Source organism: Sitophilus oryzae, unplaced genomic scaffold (assembly GCF_002938485.1).
Source record: "Sitophilus oryzae breed Bouriz unplaced genomic scaffold, Soryzae_2.0 scaffold_857_pilon_pilon, whole genome shotgun sequence".
NCBI lineage: Eukaryota > Metazoa > Arthropoda > Insecta > Coleoptera > Curculionidae > Sitophilus > Sitophilus oryzae.
In genome coordinates this window covers 4179009-4199418 of record NW_022147480.1, presented here as the reverse complement: position 1 = coordinate 4199418, position 20410 = coordinate 4179009, and the positions used below count along the sequence as shown (strand labels likewise).

The window sequence follows — 20410 nt, the reverse complement described above, 5'->3', positions numbered from 1 at the left end:
GATTTCATCCACGTTATTATTAACTTACCTATATAAATTAGCTATTATTTCTCTTATCTGACTATGTAGTGTCAAATTTTATTCCCAGAAATCGGACACTGCAGAAATCTACTTTATATTTTGTTTTAAGAGAAAAAATAACTCTTTCTATTTTAGTGTCATTCAGGCATAATCGGTTTGTCTGAAACCAGTCACCAACATTTAGCAAAATCGATTCAAAATCAGTTTGAATTTCTTCAGGGGATTTCCGAGCACATAAGATAGTAGTGTCATCGGCAAACAAAATCAAATTATTCTGAAGTGTAGCCACGGGTAAATCATTAATGTAAATTAAAAACAATAAAGGTCCTAATACTGAGCCTTACGGAACCCCATATTTTACAACACTCACATCAGAGAGCGTACCGTTGGCTAATGTTTGTTGAGATCGGTTTATAAGATAATCAGCCAATAATTTCGAACTCAAATTATTTACTCCATAATATGAAATTTTCTGTAAAAGTATGTTGTGATCCACACAATCAAAGGCCTTGGTAAGGTAACAGAACACCGAATCAACATAATTACCGCTCTCAAAACACTCAATTATATCTTCCATCAAACGAATGCAAGCCATTGTTGTAGATTTTCCTTTACGAAACCCAAACTGATTCTCTATGAACAAGTTATTAGATTCAAAGTAATGTGTTAACTGGTGTTTCAATAAACATTCAAAAATTTTTGAAAGTGTGGGTATTAAAGCTATAGGTCTATAATTATTCACATTTTCAGGATCACCTTTTTTAAATACTGGTACGATTTTGGAAATTTTTAAACAACTGGGATACGTACCGTCTCTTATACATCTATTGAATAATTTAGTTAGAGGATATATTAATAAATTTATTACTTTTTTAACCAGTGGAATGGTCATGTTATAAATATCTTTACTATGCTTATTTTTTAACGAATTTACGGCGTTTCGGGTTTCTATGAAAGTTACCTCTCTAAAGGAAAAATTTAGATTTAAAGGTTTATTAGAAAATTTTGTTATATAGTCAAGCGCTGTGCGATTTTCTACGCTCAGAGACTTTACAATATTTTCGGTTATATTCACAAAAAAATCGTTAAAATCATTTGCGCTAACATTCGTACTCACAGTATATTTTACAGGACCTCTGTATGAATTTATTATATCCCATGTAGCCTTCACCATATTGTCAGCGTCTTTAATATATTTCGAGTTTGCTTGTTTTTTGCAAAAAGTAATATTTGCTTTGTATTTTTTCCTAAAAGACCTTAATTCAGTATTGATTTCCGGGAAATTATAATTGTTTTTTAATTCTGTTAGAAATTTTAAATGGTCACGCATACGTTTCAGCTCATCATTATACCAAGAAATTCTACCACGCTGATTTGCCCTCTTTTTGACTAAAGGGAATGATATATTCAGATAGTCAACGAGTTTAGAATAAAATACACCGAACTGCCACAACATACACTTACGTTGTGGCAGTTGTGCTTTGACACACTGCTTTTGTCTATTGAAACGTCAAACAGAACTGTCAAAATGGAGGTTTGTGATGCCGATTCCGTCTGTACTGCATGAATACATGAATATCATTATACTCCTTCATTAATCTTTTTATTCAAAGGAATAGCACAAATATGTCCGAAATTGTCATAAATAAAACTTTTAATTTTTTTTATATATTTTTTTTGTTTTTCTTTAACCAGCTATTGTATATAACATGTTTCGTCCTGTGACAGTCTCTTTGTTTATATATACAACCTTCCTTTGTGGTGTTCTAATCTATTTTAACCAACCTTCTCTTTTAGAATGGTTAGAGTTTGACAAAATCGTAATGCCGCCGTCTTTAGACCACCTTTTATTGAACCCGGTCAGTGCCAGATGTCAAAATAGTCGCAGGGACAGGAAATGTCCCAGAGTCTTTACAGACGAATATGTCCGACATGGTTACAGTCACGACAGTCAGTTTGCGTGTAGACATTGTGGAAAAAGGTAACTAGTTACATGAAACATACAGGGTGTGTTTTAAATGAGCGCAAATAGTTTCTAGGGTGGTATATTTGGAACCCGAGGGGTAAACCGCAGAGGAAAAAGTGTACACCGTAATTCCTTTTACTCAAATAATTCACCAGAATTCCTCGTAATTCCTTCGGAATTCCTTGGAATTCCTGGTCTTCAAGGTCAAGGTCAATCATTCAAGGTCTTCCTTGGAATTCCTTGGTATGAACTCGGTAACTCTTTCAGTCTGAACCAGCGTTGCCACCTCGGTTTCGCAGTTCCGCTATGAATTTTCTGGTGATTTTTATAAATGTCTAATGTCTCTATAAGTACTAGATCTAACAATAAAAAGTACTATTACGAGATTTACGTTTTTTAGTTAAATTTTAGGACTAATAGGGGATCATGAGGTAAAAGTACTGGAAATATGTCGGCACTTACTTATTAAAATTAATTTTTCTCGGGATTTTTTGAAAATGATAGGTACCTAGTTATACTCATATCCATAGGAAAGGAAATTAATAAAACTTCAGTTGCACGTCATAATACGATCACCAGTAAATTCCATAAGATTACGCATGGTATCATTGATGAAGTGCACCTAAAGTTGTATTAATTTCCCTATAGTATATACCTAGGTATTATTCCGAGGAAATGAAAAAAATCAACTTTACACTTTCTAAGTACTGAATAAAAAAATCTTATGAGGGTTTCTTTAAAATGGCGAAATCAGGGAACGTTATAAGTAGATCTCTCGGGGGTGGTTCGGCCGTACTATTGGAAAATATTTTAGATATATAATCGAGGGTACAATATTAAATTAAAAGAATATCTAAACTGTAGATATTTGATATTGGGAAATTTTGGAAGCGAAAACGAAAAACGGATAGTAAAAAAATCGCCTGCAAAACGGTTTTCTTTAAATTTAGTACTACCTATTATAGTATTCATGGTTTACTAATGTTCGTTAATTTTTTATAAAGTTGCTTGTAATTCCTCTTAATTCCTGTGGAATTCCTCTAAATTTCTAAGGAATTCCTTGGAATCCATTGGAATTCTTACGGAAATAATTGGAATTCCTAGTAATTCCTATGGAATTCCTTGGAATTCCTCGTAATTCCTTGGAATTCCTGTAGAATTCCTTCATAGTGTACACCATAATTCCTCTGCGGTTTACCCCTCGTTGGAACCCAGGAACACGTCTATGACGTTTTTTTTCGCAAAAAAAGATATTGAAAATCGTGCATTTTCTTTTAAATTTGCTTGTATATTTTAGAAAACTTTTTAGAACAGCCTGCAAAAGAAAATATGATTCTTTTATCGAGATCTCCCAGCTCTGAAAATATTAGCATATACTTAAGACTCACCCTGTATATACCGGGTGCGTCTCAAAAGTGGCTCACCCCTATAACTTTTTATTTATTCTGATAATAGAACGAGATTTGGTATGTTAGTATATGACATAAATTAGGATTGATTGACGTATTCAATTGTTTTCAGTCACTTCCTGTTTCGATTTTTTTCGATTACTTCGATTGAAACGAAGTAGTTTCGAGTTTCGATTACTTCGATTGAAACGAAGAAGTCACACTAGTTATTTCTAAATTTGGGATATTTGCAGAAGTGTTTGTGCATTTTTTGTCAAATGTATAAAAAGCACCTAGCATCAATTGTTCGAATTTAACCTGTATTGGCTATGTTTTTATGATAACTGGCCAGAATTCATTCAAATAACTCTGTTTTGTATTAAACGACATTATAGAGCGGAGACATCTTAACAGAAACGAAATGCTAAGGGCCATGGGTATGCTCGAAGCTGGAATGCGCCAAATCGACGTAGCTAGAACATTAAATACAACGCAAAGTGTAATATCGCGATTAAGTGCACGCTACCGTGAAAGTGGTGATGTTGCTGAAAGGTACACAGGGCGACATCGCATTACTACCCCTCAGCAAGATCATTTTTTACAATTAAATGCTCGACGCCGACCGACTCTTACAGCACCAGAGCTTAGTTTAATTCTCCAGGAAACACATAATGTAACCGTTAGTCCTAACACTGTTCGCAATAGATTAAGAGAGGTCAACATAAGAAGCAGACGCCCCTGGAGAGCTCAACCCTTAACGAGAGGAAATCGAGAGGTACGATATTTGTGGGCTCAAGATCATGTTCAGTGGTCGAATGAACAACAATGGGCCAATGTTCTCTTCACGGATGAGTCACGCTTTGGAATTCACCCGGATTCGAGAAGGCTTAGGGTATGGAGAGAACTGGGAAATCTTATTCGGTTGGATCATGTTCGGGAAGTGCACCCTTATCAAGGTGGAACTGGGAGGATTCCAGTTAGGCCGAAAAACCGATCTCGTTTTTCTTGAAAGGTTTCTAACAGGAATCACATATCGTGATTTAATTCTTGAGCCTGTCGTGTACCATATGCCAATGATTTTTGGAGAAATTTCATTCGCATGCATGACAATGCACGGCCTCATACAGCCAGAGTGGTAAGTGAGTTTATCAATGCTCATCAATTAAACATCGTACCCTGGCCGGCACAATCTCCTGACCTCAGCCCCATCGAGCACGTATGGGACGCGGTCCAAAGAAGAATTTTGAGAATGGGTATGCCTCGTGAAACTCGTAGGGATCTGGTTCGGACCGTGAATGCAGCGTGGCAGGCTGTACCTCAAGAAGAGATCGACAACCTGACCAGGAGCATGGAGAGACGATGTAGGGCTGTAATGAACAGTAGAGGAGGCCATACCCTTTATTAAGTAAAAATGGTTTTATCTTTTTTTTTAATTCACAGTTTAGAATAAAAAAAATGTGTGTATTTTTTTGAGTTCAATAAAAATCATGGTAAATTTGAAAAATTCGGTAAATTTCAATACGTCCTGTAAACTATTTGTTTATTTTAATTTTATTATATCAGAAATGCAAATAATAAAATTACTGACGATGGCTGGATAAAATTGTAATATCCCTAGACTTTTCCGGTGTGTGTAATATGTCAACTTTGGACATTTTCTTGCTTAAGAAAAAATCGTATTTTAAATTTCAATCTATGCGGCTGTATTAAAAACACTAATTTTTAATCAAGGAACCTTGGATTTGATCGTCTAATGTTTTTCATGTCTTGTCCTGTCCGTTTAAAAGATGCCCCAATCGCATTTTTAGTCATATCTCAATTTTTTCAAATGGAACAAGTGTGGCTTATTAGCAAATTTGAAAAATGCATTTTTACGAATAATTTTGTACCACAAACTTGGTATTTCGAGTCAAATTGTCGTTATGAACCACATGTTACAATCTCGAATAAATGAAAATGTCAAAAGTTGAGATATGATATGTCATTCTATTCAAAGTGTCATTTTCAATCGAATAAAGTAAAAAAATACCGAGCGTGTCATTTAAAAATCAACAGTTGTAGTCATTTCCGGTGAAACAGGAAGTGACCGAAAACAATTGAATACGTCAATCAATCCTAATTTATGCCTTATACTGACATACCAAATATCGTGTTTTTATTTGAAAAAATAAAAAAGTTATTGGGGGTGAGCCACTTTTGAGACGCACCCGGTATATGGTGATTCACGTCGATGGTAGGTTAGATGTCTATGGAGGAACCAACCGGTGAACCGGTGATTTTTACATAAAGGAACCTTCTACATTTATGCTCATTTTTTTGAATTTTACACATATTTTATTTTTTTTCTTAAAAATTATTAGAGATAGGTATGATAGATTGTGATAAAAAAAAGGATAAATGAAAGTAGATTCTAAATATGAAGTAATATAATGAATCCTCTATTTAAAATAACAATGATATACTACTTTTCAAATGAAGCGGCAACACTGTAAAGCTGAAATGAATTTAAATCGATGCAGTGACTTTATAAACTCCATAAATAGCTAAGCTAATATCGCGCATTGCCGTGACTCACCCTGTATGTATTTGGGTAAATTAATTAAATTATTTCATTACAGCATTTTTTTTTTATTATCATTAACCAAACGATATTTTTTAGGTACAGGTGGAAATCAACTATGCGTAGACACGAACAAGTGGAGTGTGGTGGTAAAGAACCCACATTTAAATGCCCCAAGTGCCCCTACAGAGCAAAGCAAAAAGGAAATCTGGGTGTGCACATCAGAAAGCATCATTCTAGCGATCAGCTGTTCTGTAATGATAAAAAGAAGGATTTTTTAGTACAAGCCTTACTAGCCAGTCAGATTAGTATCAATAACAACAACAATAACGCCAATACTACTAACAATAACACTAATTCGGAATAACTATTATTTTTGTAGTTATTAAAATTATTTTTACAAAAGTTTAGAATTTTTTTGTTGTTTTTTTTTACTAAATAGAATTTATGTTTATTTATGTTTTTACTGTTAACGATTTTATTAAAAAGAGTTTATTAAAATTAATTTAAATTCTAGAATTTGTTAAACATTTTTTTGTTATATCTTTTTTTGTTCAGTATTTTAGAGGATATTATTTATGTTAATTGTTGTTGAATTTATTAACAAAAAAATCGATATTGCTTCATATCGATATAAAATTGGCAATAAGCTAAACTAGTGCCTTAATATAGTGCTGTTTATTGTTATTAAACCACTTTATATCTAACTTTATATATACATATTTTACACAGAGTGATTTAACAAAACATATATTTTTTCAAAAGATACATTTTTTAACCATAAATTTTTATTTGCTCCACTTTCATCGTTCGTTTTTCTCAAAAATTTAATAATAAAAAAGTTTTTCCTCTTATAAAGAAAATCCGGGGACTTACTGTGTATCAATCAATATACAGGAAAGATATTTTTAATTTATTGATATTCTCCATTGAATAAAGAGATTAATGAAGGAGTAGATCAACAAAACTTAACAAGACTACTTAACAGACTTTGTCTGTTAAAATTTTCCTAAAAGAAACTGGATCTTCCTGTATATCTACCAGTAATTTAATATCATTTACATACATATTGTTGATTACTTACTAGACAGGGTGGTCCGAACTATATTCCGGAAACTCCGGCAGCATATTCTGCAGATAAAAAGAAGTAAAAAAGTTCCTATAAATGTATGTCCTAAAATTCTTAGTTTCGGAGATACAGGGTGTTGAAGTTTCATTTTTATTACGATTTTTTCCAAATAATTTCTGAAGTAACGTCAATATTTATATGAAAATTAGTGCTTGGGAGTTTTTTGATATAAGAAATTTGATTTTGATGTCAATATAACTCATATTTGTAGGTGACGCCACCTACATGTGTTTTAACTGTTTTCAAGAGTAATAACTTTTTGGCCGTACCTGTATAAAACTGCTGGGTGAAAAAATATACTTTTCGGTGATTTTTTACGTAAAAAATTGCTACGAGCAACCGTTCTCAAGATATTTAGAATGGAAATGGTAAATACATGTCATTATTGACAAACAATTAAACATGTCGGGTAGATATAGATATTTGACTGAAATGATAAATTTGGGAACGTTTATTTTTTTTAAGTTAATGACGAGAAAAATTATGATAAAACAGTTCTTGTTGACCTTTTGACACAAAAACATTTCAAAATTATGATTTTATTCTAATAACTAATTAGTCAACATGTTTATTTATTATTCAAACGTCGTCAATGTATATTTTTCTACTCAGTAGTTTTATACAGGTACAAACAAAAAGTTATTCTTCAAACTAATTAAAAAATATGTAGGTGGCGCCCTCTACAAGTAAGAGTCATATTCACATGGGCGCCGGACAGGGGGGGCAAGAGGGGGCATTTGCCCCCCCCCCTGGATCACTGAAACAATAAAACTAAAAATCTTCTTACATCCATCTGTAAAAAAATAATCATTATTATGAAATTTTTAGGTGTTACCTGTAAAATAATAAAAAATGTGGTAATTATTGGAAAAACTGGAAATCGTCCGATTTTTCACCAAAAATATACACTATTTTGAGGTCGTAGATTACGAATCTACTTTTTTCTTGGCGGTCTCTTACCGTTTTTCAGAAAAACGGAAAATTATTTCAACATTGAATTTTTCTTTATTTCGGCCCTATAAAGTAATAATTTCACTATGTTTTCATTATATTATCTAAAAGTTTATCTAAAAGCCACACTTGATTGGGGATAGAAAAATGTCCAACATTTTACTGAAAAACAGTTTTCTTAACAAAATAGCAAAGAAAATTGAGACCAGATGGAAGTTTGACATTTGATATATCCTTCTTTCTCTCTCCTATGTAATAAGAGAGACAAATATATTCTAGACCTAAACTAGAAATTTGAAAATTTACAACGTTGCCATATCTTCTATTTTTTCGGGTGATTAGGAATTTTAAATAAATTACCTATTATGAGATCGACAATAATTAAATATACACCTATATCCACAAAATTACGCGGAAGAGTTTTGATTGCATTGGTTTTAACTTCTTTGCGGAGGGGGTTAATCTTTTTTTGATATAATATAACAACAAAAGATTAACACCATATATATACATACATACATATAGTATGTATATGTATGTATGTATGTATACCCACGAAGTTGCACGAAAGTGTTTTCATTGCATTGGTTACAACTTCCATGCAGAGGGTGTTAATCTTTTGTTGTTATATTATATCAAAAAAAGATTAACCCCCTCCGCAAAGAAGTTAAAACCAATGCAATCAAAACTCTTCCGCGTAATTTTGTGGATATAGGTGTATATATAAATAGTCAGATCTCGTTGGTAAAATATCAGTTATGGGAAGGAGCCGTTCTTCTGGCGACCGCCTTTCGTAATTCCAGAATAAGCGAAAAAAACACGCTAAATTTAGGTTTAGCATTGGCATCGTTGCTTTAAATGCCCGAAACACATAAGCTTACTTCGGGTTTCTCTTATTACCGATTCTGAACCGTCCTAGAACTGTGATGCGTATGCGCAGAAGGAAATATGAAGACATTATTTCATTTGCGCATGCGCTGCAGAGTTCTTGGACGGTTCAGAATCGGTAATAACAAGAAACCTAACATTTTCAGATTGTTTACAAATTTATTTTAGCAAATTTTCCTCTATTATGCATAGAATTAGTTAAAAAAGTAACAGAAAATAGCAAAAACATTATTGATTATTGAATACCTAACAAAATATGTGCTAGAAAACCTTAAAAATATGAGAAATTAAGAAAAATTTGATATTGAAATTATGTTTCGTTTTTCTGAAAAACGGTAAGAGACCGCCAAGAAAAAAGTTCAGATTCGTAATCTACGATTTCAAAATAGGGTGTATACCAATTTTGGTGAAAATCGGACGATTTCCAGTTTTCCCAATAATTACCAAAAATGTCAATTTTTTTTTCATTTTTACCTTGCCCCCCCCCTAAATTTCATTCTTCCGGCGCCCATGCATATTCAGATCATAATCAAATTTATCATGTCAAAAAACTCCCAGACACCAATTTTCATCCAAATATTGACGTTACTGCAAGAATTATTCGGAAAAATTCTAAATAAAAATAAAACTTCTACACCCTGTATCTCCGAAACTAAGTATTTTAGAACATACATTTATACGAACTTTTTTACTTATTTTTATCTGCAGAATATGTTGCCGAAGTTTCCGGAATACAGTTCGGACCACCCTGTATATTTGTTATATGTTTAAATATTGTGATTTGGTTTTAAACCATTTGCCTTATCTTTATTAATCTAGAGAATAATGTTATAACATTTTTGTTAGAGAAGGATATTATTGATTTAGTCAGAACTATGTTATTTGTTGTTATATTCTATTAGAAAAGAAATGTATTAATTTATCAATTATTTATATATTATAACTTATTTATAGAGATATACATATTTGTTTTGGGTTTGGTTTAAATAAATTTATTTACAACTGAGCGAGTAATTTTTATTGATATACCGGGTGGTGCGTCGTCGTTGGAAATAGTGATGGGAATACCGGTTCCACATGAGTCGCGTTACAATAGCGACCGTTCCAGAAAAATACCGCGGCAAAATACCGCGATTTTGTAACCGAAGTCCCGATTTCCAAAGTGTCGCGGTCCTCGCTAAAAATATATCTAATTTATCTATATTTGTTGATTAATGTAACTTTTATCCGGCACTCATTTTCCAAATATCGAGTTTATAATTGTGTATAGCCAATCTATCTCATTTTTAGGAAAACTATGACATTCCTTGTTATTTTCCATCAATTTTCGTTTAAATAAAATCAACGGCTCATATTTATGTGCATTGCAATATAATATATTTAATGTTAAAATCAAGGACAAAGTCCAAACCACCGACAAAAAGATTGTTTATCGGCCTAACCTAACCTTAAAACTAGATATAAACAATAAAACTTATACAGGCCCGGCAATGGATCTCTAGGCATAGGAATTACATGCATTGGAATGAAACGCCTATAAAAAGTCTATGCTTAAACAGAGATGGACAACAACTTCCCCGTTTCCACTTCCACTACGACTGTCTACTTAGACAAACTCCAATAAGATAACAAATTTTAGAAATTCCGCCACCTCCCATCCACTCATGATACCCATCTCCCTGCCCTTTATTTATCGCCATTATTTTATTTCCCTTCCCGCGCCTCCGCACCTCGCTATTCCGACTCCCGTCAGTTCATCACAGAGTTGCCAGGTCTACCGGTTTCGTCTGTAAGCGTTCGTTTTAAAGAAAAATCTAACGATATACTCAACTGCGTCTTTAGTTTTTACAATAGAAGCACTTTTAAAAAGCTGACTTATTTGACTAAAAATTAAGCGACTGCCGCGTTGGAATCTGTATAATCTGACTTTATTATTGTTTCATTAAATTTTATTTAGTAATAACACACATACAGGTCATCGTTCTGTCTAGTTGCAGAGTTACAGAGATATTCCTAAAAATCCTTATTACCCCTTATTAGGCGCGGTATTGGCGACATGCCCGAAGAAGTTGATATCTTTTGAAAGATTTTTATTTCATTCATCTACTAAAGTTGAACCCATATTTTCCCCAAAAATGTAAACAAAAACAAAATTTAAGTTAAGAAACAACCTAAATTCGGACAAATATTTTAGTTATTTTCCCGTCAAAAAATATATTAATATGAAAAAAAGAGTTGAGAGTTGCTACAGCTTCCCATTGAAATGAAATTAATTTTAGATATCACTGATCAAAATTTGTACAAAGGTAAAAAGTGACTGCTACACTAATTTGTGACTGCTATCCCTACTTGTTATAGTTTTATATGTTTTTATTAATATATTAATATTATTTAATTCAATATTTTTTTTAATATTAAATAATATACCTAGCTATTTCTAATTCTTGTTATATTTATTATATTTGTATTTTATTTGAGTGATCTATTATTACGACACATAGGAATGCTAATTTTGGACTTAAATATTATATTTTATTTCGTTTCTGTACTTTTAATTTTTGTTGAAGATCTACCGAGAATTTTGTTCTCGTATGGAATTATAATCTAACAAACCCGGCAACCCTGTTCGTCTACTCCTTATAAAGTTTTTTTCGGCCTAATTCCTTTGTCACAGCCGCGGCTTTGTGAAGCGCCGCCGCCGACCGACTGTGTCGGGGCGACTGCTAGGAAGATCGTACAGTATTGCCATTTCATAGAATTGCACTTGCTATTTTAGAAATGATATCAAAGTTTTGCATGTTACTTTTCGTTTTAGAAAGAAGTTATGTGCCTAGAGAAAACATTCGTAAAATTGTTTCGTACTTTATTTAATATTTCATTAAGTAGGCAAGATAATGGGATTAGAAGATTTAGAATTTTGACAAGCCAACATAATTTCGATTTAATTGAATGGCAACACTGTCCGTCCTGTTTCTATTTTTTTTGATTCTGTTCTATTAGTAGGCGGTAGCCCCCACACAAGCGTCTTAAAGACCCGCCCGGCGCCCCCTCTCGCAGGGGCTCGCTCGTCGTATCACTTCTATGATCACTTCCCCTATACGATGGTAGGGAAAAGACACTTTAGCCGTCTCTGTTGCACTGCAGTGTATTTTGCAGCCTTACCATCTTTTTTTATCGCATTGAAAACCTCCTATTGCTAATATTCCTTTGCCAGTAGTGTATAAATGTATAAAAGCAAATAAAATATTTTTATTTTATTTTGTTGGCTTTTGCGTTTCATCTTTCAAACAACGCTATTTTATACCATGCCTAGTACATAGCAAAAATCGGTATTTCGAAAGTAACGTAGCGACGGGAGCACCAATGCCAATAGTAACCGACCAAATCGCGACAGACAAAACCGGAACCCTAGATTTCCGATGTTTCCAACGACGATGCACCACCCGGTTATACACTGTCGGCAAAGACTGGCTTTGGGTGGGGATTTTTTTTGTACTAAGGTTACTAGAGATGAACAACAAATCGCAAACTGCGATTCTATCGCAGCGACTTTAAAATCGCAACCTGCGATTGGCCCTCATAGAAAACTGCAACTGCATGCGATTTTTTCTATTTGCGAGTTTCAATTTATGCAACCAATATTACTATAGTTGCGATTTGCGATTTCTTCTATTTACGAGTTTCAATTTAGGCAACCAATATTACTATACCGGGTGCGTCTCAAAATTGGCTTGCCCCTATAACTCTTTTATTTTCTCAGATAAAAAATCGAAATTTGGTATATTAATAAATTAAGATTGATTGAAGTATTCAATTGTTTTCTGTCACTTCCTGATTTACCGGAAATGACTACAACCTTTGATTTTTAAATGGCACCCTCGGTATATTTCTACCGAGATTTCTACCTTATTCGATAGAAAATGACACTCTGAATAGAATGACATATCATATGTCAACTTTTGACATTTTCGAATATGGTTTATTTGAAATTGCAGCAGGCGATTCATAAGGATAATTTGACTCGAAATATCAAGTGTGTGGTACCAAATTATTCGCAAAAAAATGTTTTTTCCAAATATGCTAATGAGCCACCCTCGTTCCATTTCAAAAAATTGAAATATGATTAAAAATACGATTTGGGCATTTTTTAACCGACCTGGACAAGATACGAATAACATTATAGACGATCAAATCTATTTTTCCAAGGCTCCTTGATTAAAAATTAGTGTTTTTAACATAGCCATGGCACTCTAGATTGAAATTTAAAATTCTATTTTGTTTTAAGCAAAAATGTCAAAAGTTGACATATTATATGTCATTCTATTTAGAATGTCATTTTCTATCGAATAAAGTAAAAGAATACCAAGAATGCCATTTAAAAATCAAAAGTTGTAGTCATTTCTGGTGAATGAGGAAGTGACTGCGAATTTGAATTTTAGGAGCTGCGATTTGCGATTTTGTTGCGAATGTAATTTTGTGGTCCATTGAAACATTTTATAGAAAACTGCGATTGCATTTTTTCTCTGATTTTATTTATTTATAGAGAAGGTAATATTTTCTAGGGCCAAGACCAATAATATACTGGGTGTTTCTTAAGAGTGGTTCGCATCTAAATTTTCCTGATAAAAGAGATTTGGTATGTAAGCATATGACATAAATTAGGATTGATTGACGTATTCATTTCGTTTCGATCACTTCCTGTTTCACCGGAAGTGACTACAACTTTTTTTAAACGATACCCTCGGTATTTTTTACTTTATTCGATAGAAAATGACACTCTGAATAGAATGCCTAGTAGAATATTTAAATATTAAAATCACAATATCGCAGGTTACAGTCGCAGCCATTTAAAAATCGCAATCGCTACCAACTTAAAAAATTATTGTATTTTTTCTTTGTTCAGTAGTTACATAGGCCTGTTATGAATTAATCATAACTCATTTATTAGTATACTAAAATTAATTTTGGTTTATACATTTTTAGAATCGTTTATCTTTGACTGTCACAGATGCAAAAAGAACTACAGATCTAAAACTGCATTGAACAGGCATTTGAAGTACGACTGTGGACAGGAGAAGAAGTTTAGGTGTAACGTGACGGCCTGCGAATACAGGGCGTTCCAAAAAATCCACGTTATCAACCATTTGTTTGCCAGGCACAATATTCGGATCAAGGATATGGATGGAAAAGTCAAAACAAACAAGTATTAAAGTTATATCTACCAGAATGTAGCATTTGTTTAGTAATACCGCATGATCGAAAAAAAATCGGCGTCAAGGACGGCTGGGGGTTTCCAGTCGATGATAATTTTGGCGAGGTAAATCTCTAGAGTAGGTATGGAGGTACTTGAGCCAGACAGTAGACCTTTACTGATTTTGCTGTCTGTTTTACTCTTTTTACTGCCTGCTTCACGTCTGTTTTACTGTTTTTACTATTTTATTTTCTGTTTTTGCTGTTATTAGTTACTGTTATTATCTGTTTTACTGTTTTGGCTCTCTGTTTATAGAGGTATAAAAGCTGAGAACATAAAAGCTGTAAAACAGAGAGCAAAACAGCAAATAAAGCAGTAAAAACAGTAAACCAGACAACAAAAACAGTAAATCAGACAGCAACATCAGTAAAAGTCTGCGGTCTGGCTCAAGTGCCCTCATACCAACTTTCTAGATATCATTTAATAAAAATTGACATAAAACTTACACAAAAAACTTAAACAAAAATTAAGACTAATTATAGAAAGATTCAAAAAGAACATAACGTTTACAGAAATACAAATCAATTTTCAAAAAATATTTTTCCCTAATTTTAGACTACACTATTTAAAAATCATTTTTACGCAATATAAAAATAAAATACAACTTTCTAAGCCCAACTGACAGTGAACGCCATTAAAAAATAAAGAATACGGATATATCTATGGCTTGACCTCGCCAAAATTGTCATCGATTGTTATTCCCCAGCCGTCTTTGACGCTGTTTTTTTTTCGATCGTATGGAATATACAAATATTAAACAACAAAAATGTTTTGATATCTAATCTAGTACAACTATTAGGTATTTTAACAAGAATTATTGTGTCTTATTTTGACATTTTAACAGGATTTGTGTTATTTTTGAAGAAATTTGCCATTTTTTACTTAATATGTCGAGTGTATACTTAGTTTAAAACTGCTACATTGTACAAACAAAGCTAATTTAAGTCAGAAAAATAATATACAGGGTGTTTCAAAACAAGTGCGAAAAACTTCAGGGGGTGATTCCTTGTTCAAAATAAAGGGTAGTTTGCTTCATAAACGTTGGGTCAAAAGTCAACCATTAGGGAGATATCGCGGTACAAAGATGGCGGAAAAATAATGTTTTTATTTTTTATCTTGAAAACGAAAAGAGATAGACTAATAAAATTTTATGAAGCATTACTGTTATGAAAACACACTTTCTGGTAATTTTTTCACTTTTTAAAATGAGTGGAAGGGGTTGAAATAAACTACCCTATCATTCTTGTTAACGAAATTTAAAGAAAAATCTTATCAAACACATGCAAAAAATTAATTTGGATAGTTTAGTTTGTTTAGAAACTTTTTTATCTCTTGTATTTTTTGATAAAACTCACCGATTTGAAATTAAAAATAAAATGTTAAGCATTACATGCCAGGACAAAAACATTTTCTGATAAAGAATCTAGTGGGCTGCTGTAATTTTTTAGGAAAAAAATCTAGTCGCCCGCTGTTACTTTTTAGAAGTTCCTAATATTATTTTATTTGACATTACTCTACTGCAATACGTTATTATCTAGATGATTATTATTATCGTTATTATCACTAGATTCTTAATCTAAAAATGTTTTTTGTCCTGACATGTAATGCTTTACATTTTATTTTTTAATTTCAAATCAGTGAGTTTTATCAAAAAAACACAAGAGATAAAAAAGTTTCTAAACAAACTAAACTATCCAAATTAATTTTTTTGCAGTTTGATAAGATTTTTCTTTAAATTTTGTTAACAAGAATGATAGGGGTAGTTTATTTCAACCCCTTCCACTCATTTTAAAAAAGTGAAAAAATTACCAGAAAGTGTGTATTCATAACAGTAATGCTTCCATAAAATTTCATTAGTCTATCTCTTTTCGTTTTCAAGATAAAAAATAAAAACATTATTTTTCCGCCATCTTTGTACCGCGATATCTCCCTAATGGTTGACTTTTGACCCAACGTTTATAAAGCAAACTACCCTTTATTTTGAACAAGGAATCACCCCCTAAAGTTTTTCGCATTTGTTTTGAAACACCCTGTATAAGGTATTGTGAAGAATGAATCATACTCTATTCAAAGTCTGTAAAAATATTTGGATGCTTTAAAAATGGGGAAGAAGTCTTAAAAATAAATGTTTAAATAAAGTATTTCTAAAGGTAGTATGTTTCAACCTCGGTTTCAACCCCAGAAACACGTCTATGAGTTTGTTTTTTCTCGAAAAAAAATTAAAAATTTTGTATTTTTTGGAAAAAAAATGTTTTTTTTCATTTTTAGTTAAAAAACAGAATATTTTGAAAATATGGCAACCTAGATAGTATATTAAATTAATATATCTATTATTTAAACATTTATAGATACTGGTTAGCCATATAGTTTACCACTTTTATATATAATTGTTTATAGACATATCTAATGGAGTATGGTTAAAAATTACAACTGAATTTTGTACATAATTTTTTGTGATATAATAATTATAAGATCTTTTTATCTCTTAAATCTTAGTATTATGTGAGTATTATAAGTTTATTTTTCTGTTACATATATGTCCAGGTTATCTAATATCCAATTTCATATTATTGGCTTCATTTTTTTGAAAGAGTTTCCTGAACTTAACCTATTGCGCATCTTTAATTAACCAACATCATATCTATCTGTAGTTGGGTATTGAATTATCTGTTATATAAGTGTGAATCATTTGATATTATCAATAAGGAATAAAATATAATGTTTGTGAAGCTCGTTTGTGTTTAACTTTTTTGCATGGCAACATTAACGAATCCTCTCAAATATACAGTGTGTTTTAAATATATATATCAATTTTATTTTAGAAATTAATCAATGCGAAGCCTGCAAAAAGTTCTACAAGAACAAAAACACCTTGAAGGTCCACCAGGCTTTTGACTGTGGCAAAATGAAGGAATGCACTTGCCTTTTGTGCGACTACAGATGTAAACGAAAATTTAATTTAAAACAACATATGATTAAGAAGCATGGAGGAAACTATGCTGATTTTCTTATGTCGACATCACAGTATTTGGGAAGAGCCTATGATTCGATGACATCAATGACAAGAATGTCAGAGTAGCAGTAGACCGTTTACAGCTAATTGGTTTAAAACTGTAATATATTTTTTTAATTACTTGTTAAAAATATGATAAATCTACAGAGATCCGAACTGTATTCCGATTCCAGATAAAAATAAGTAAAAAAGTTCGTATAAATGCATGTCCTAAAATGCTTCCTTTCAGAGATACAGGGTGTAGAAGTTTCATTTTTATTTCGATATTTTCTAGATAATTTCTGAAATAACGTCAATATTTGGATGAAAATTGGTGTCTGGGAGTTTTTTGACATGAGAAATTGATTTTGGTCAATATAACTCCTAGTAGTAAAGGGCGCCACCTACATGTGTTTTAACTGTTTTGAAGCGTAATAACTTTTTGTCCGTACCTGTATAAAACTACCGACCGAAAAAATATTCATTTCTGTGACTTTTTACGTAAAAAAATATCTCTGTGTAAAAATCGCTACGAGCAACCGTTCTTAAGATATTTAGAATGGCAATAGACAAAATACATGTCATTATTGCCGAAAAATAAACACGTTGAGTAGATAGTTTTTTACTGAAATAATAAATTTGGGAAATTTTAATTTTTTTAAATTAATCATATTTTTTTTCTGCAAAAAATGATGAAAGTTTCTGTTGAACTTTTGACACAAAACCATTTCAAATTTATGATTTCAGTCTAATAACTATTTAGTCGATATGTTTAATTTCTGTCAATGACAAGTATTGATAATGTCGATTCCAAATATCTCGAAAACCATCCCAAGCAGCATTTGGACGTCGAGACAACGTTGTGTAACGCGACCAAACGTCGCGTCGGGGCGCAACGTCGGCACAACCTCGTGCCAACACTAGTCTGCACTAGTTTGGAGAATAATTTTTGGGTCGAAACGACGTTGGGTACCGACGTTGGTTAGCAGCCTAATTTGGTACAAACTGCAACGTTGTTTAAAATCCTAATTCACAGAAATACAAAACTATAATAATATGGTGTTTAAGTCGCGTTTTATCTAAATTGGGATAATTGTAGTAAAAATATTATTTTTATGATTTAGTTAGAGACATATGCCAGATGGCAGTAAAGGAAAACAAAACAAAAGTATTTAAGTGTGGAGGATGTTTGAAGATCATAATTATTGAAACACTTTAACCGACTCTGTAACTCGTTACCCAAGGCAAAAAAGTTTAACGCAAACAACTTTATTGATAAATGTATTATTTCTACTTTGAGGCCTTAAAATTAAAGAAGTTTTAAAAAATTTCTTGAATTTTTTTAGCAAAATGAGAATAATTTATTCGTAGTCGAAAAAATTGTTTCCGCGTATTGTTTAGGGTCAAATATTTCAAGTTAATGTATTCAAAAAGCAGGAATTGCTATTTTAGGAACGAAACATTTTCTTATTCAACAACATGGCGGCTTTCACTTTGTTGTTTTGGAGATTAAGATGGAGTAGTTCGAGTAGTCGCATACTGGACTAATAAAGTCGCAGTTCAGCCTTAACAGGTAGTATACTAGTCGCAAGATTGTCTAATTTAGTCATCCTAGAGTCTAGCTTGTGCCGCCCTCTATATTCTAAATTAACGAGGGAGTGGATAAAGTATCGGTAATATGTCGATGTATATTTAAATTTAGTTTTATATGTACCTTTCATTAAGTTTTTTTATAAAAACAAAAATAGCACTGAACTATCTGACTGAACAGAACAATGAAGTGAAAATTTAAGATTTAAGGTTATGGTTCAATACAGTTGCAAAAAGGTAGTGGCTCGACGTCCTACCAACGTAAGAATAAGGAAATCTAAACAACGTTGGAATTAGTAAAACAGACGACGTTTGAATAGCGTTGGAATAGGTCCTGAAAGTGACGTCGGAAAACTCTTTATTGCCCAACATTGTAACTACGTTGTCCAAATCACCTAAAGATCACTTAAGCAAAAAAGGTTACAAGACAACGTTTATTCGACGTCGCAGAAGTTTTTACTTTGTTGTATAGTCTATAAAATGAATAACTTTGAATTTTGACCGTTATTTTTTACCAACATGGCAAATATAAAATCCCTCTATCAAAAAAGTTACTGATATTCTTTAAATTGAGTGCCTAAATGAATCAGATAGGTAACTCTTTTTACTTTCGTGAAATAGAAAAGGAAAATAATAAAACAAGTGACGAACTCTTCTTGCAAAAATTAACACGAAATGTCATAATTGACAAAAGTAAAATGTCATCAGCTTTTGACATTTCAAAATAGTAGACCAATGCTGTCTCTAATAGAACAGCCTCGGAGCAAGATTTATGACGTCACGCTAGTTAGATACTACGGATTAATAAATATGTTGGAAAACACATGGAAACATAATTATTTCTCGTATTTTTGGTTTGTATTTTAAAAATGATATAGTTTACTTAAAATATACATAATTTACAGTTAATAAATACAATATAGTATATACATATTTATAGTAATAAATACTTTGGCAAATAAACTATGAACCACACAAATGCAGCAAATGTTTTACAATATACAAATAATGAATAGGTGGTACATAAGATAATGGGTAAAATGCAAAATATATTTTAAATTTTGGGGTTCGAAAATCGATCTAATTTAACAAAAAACATTCAATATCTACTAATAGTGATGTATTATTATTTGCATTCACAAAATTTATTTATATATTATAATGTTTACTGCAATTAATAGACTAATATAAACTTGTCAAAAGATGACCACATATTTTTTTAAATTATTATTCTTAACACAAAAACTATCTACATTGACTATAGAGTACGATTTCAGCCATATTGTAAAACATTTGCTGTATTTGTATGGTTCATAGTTTATCTGCCAAAGTATTTATTACTATAAATAGGTATATATATTGTATTTATTAACTGTATATTATGTATATTTCATGTAAACTATATCATTTAACCAAAAATACGAGGAATAATTATGTTTTCCATGTATTCTACAACATATTTATTAATCAGTAGTATCTAACTAGCGTGACGTCATAAATCTCGCTCCGAGGCTGTTCTATTAGAGACGGCATTGCGTCAGCATGGCCGCAAGTTGCTAACCTAATAAAATTAACACTAGAAAAGCCCGCGGGAACTGTCAAATTCAAAGTTATTCGTTTTACAGACTATAGTACTAGTTCAACGTCAGCACAACGTCACAATAACGTGTATAT

The 20410-nt window shown here is 32.0% G+C and overlaps 1 protein-coding gene across 1 annotated transcript; it reads left to right on the top strand.

The window, feature by feature from the left end:
* The first annotated feature begins 1326 nt into the window (after positions 1-1326).
* On the top strand, positions 1327-6685 carry LOC115889973 (zinc finger protein 628-like). Its single transcript, XM_030910070.1, has 2 exons — positions 1327-2002; positions 6035-6685. Exons 1-2 carry the CDS (start codon positions 1731-1733, stop codon positions 6300-6302), a joined length of 540 nt encoding a protein of 179 aa, XP_030765930.1. The 5' UTR covers positions 1327-1730; the 3' UTR covers positions 6303-6685.
* The last annotated feature ends 13725 nt before the right edge of the window (positions 6686-20410 follow it).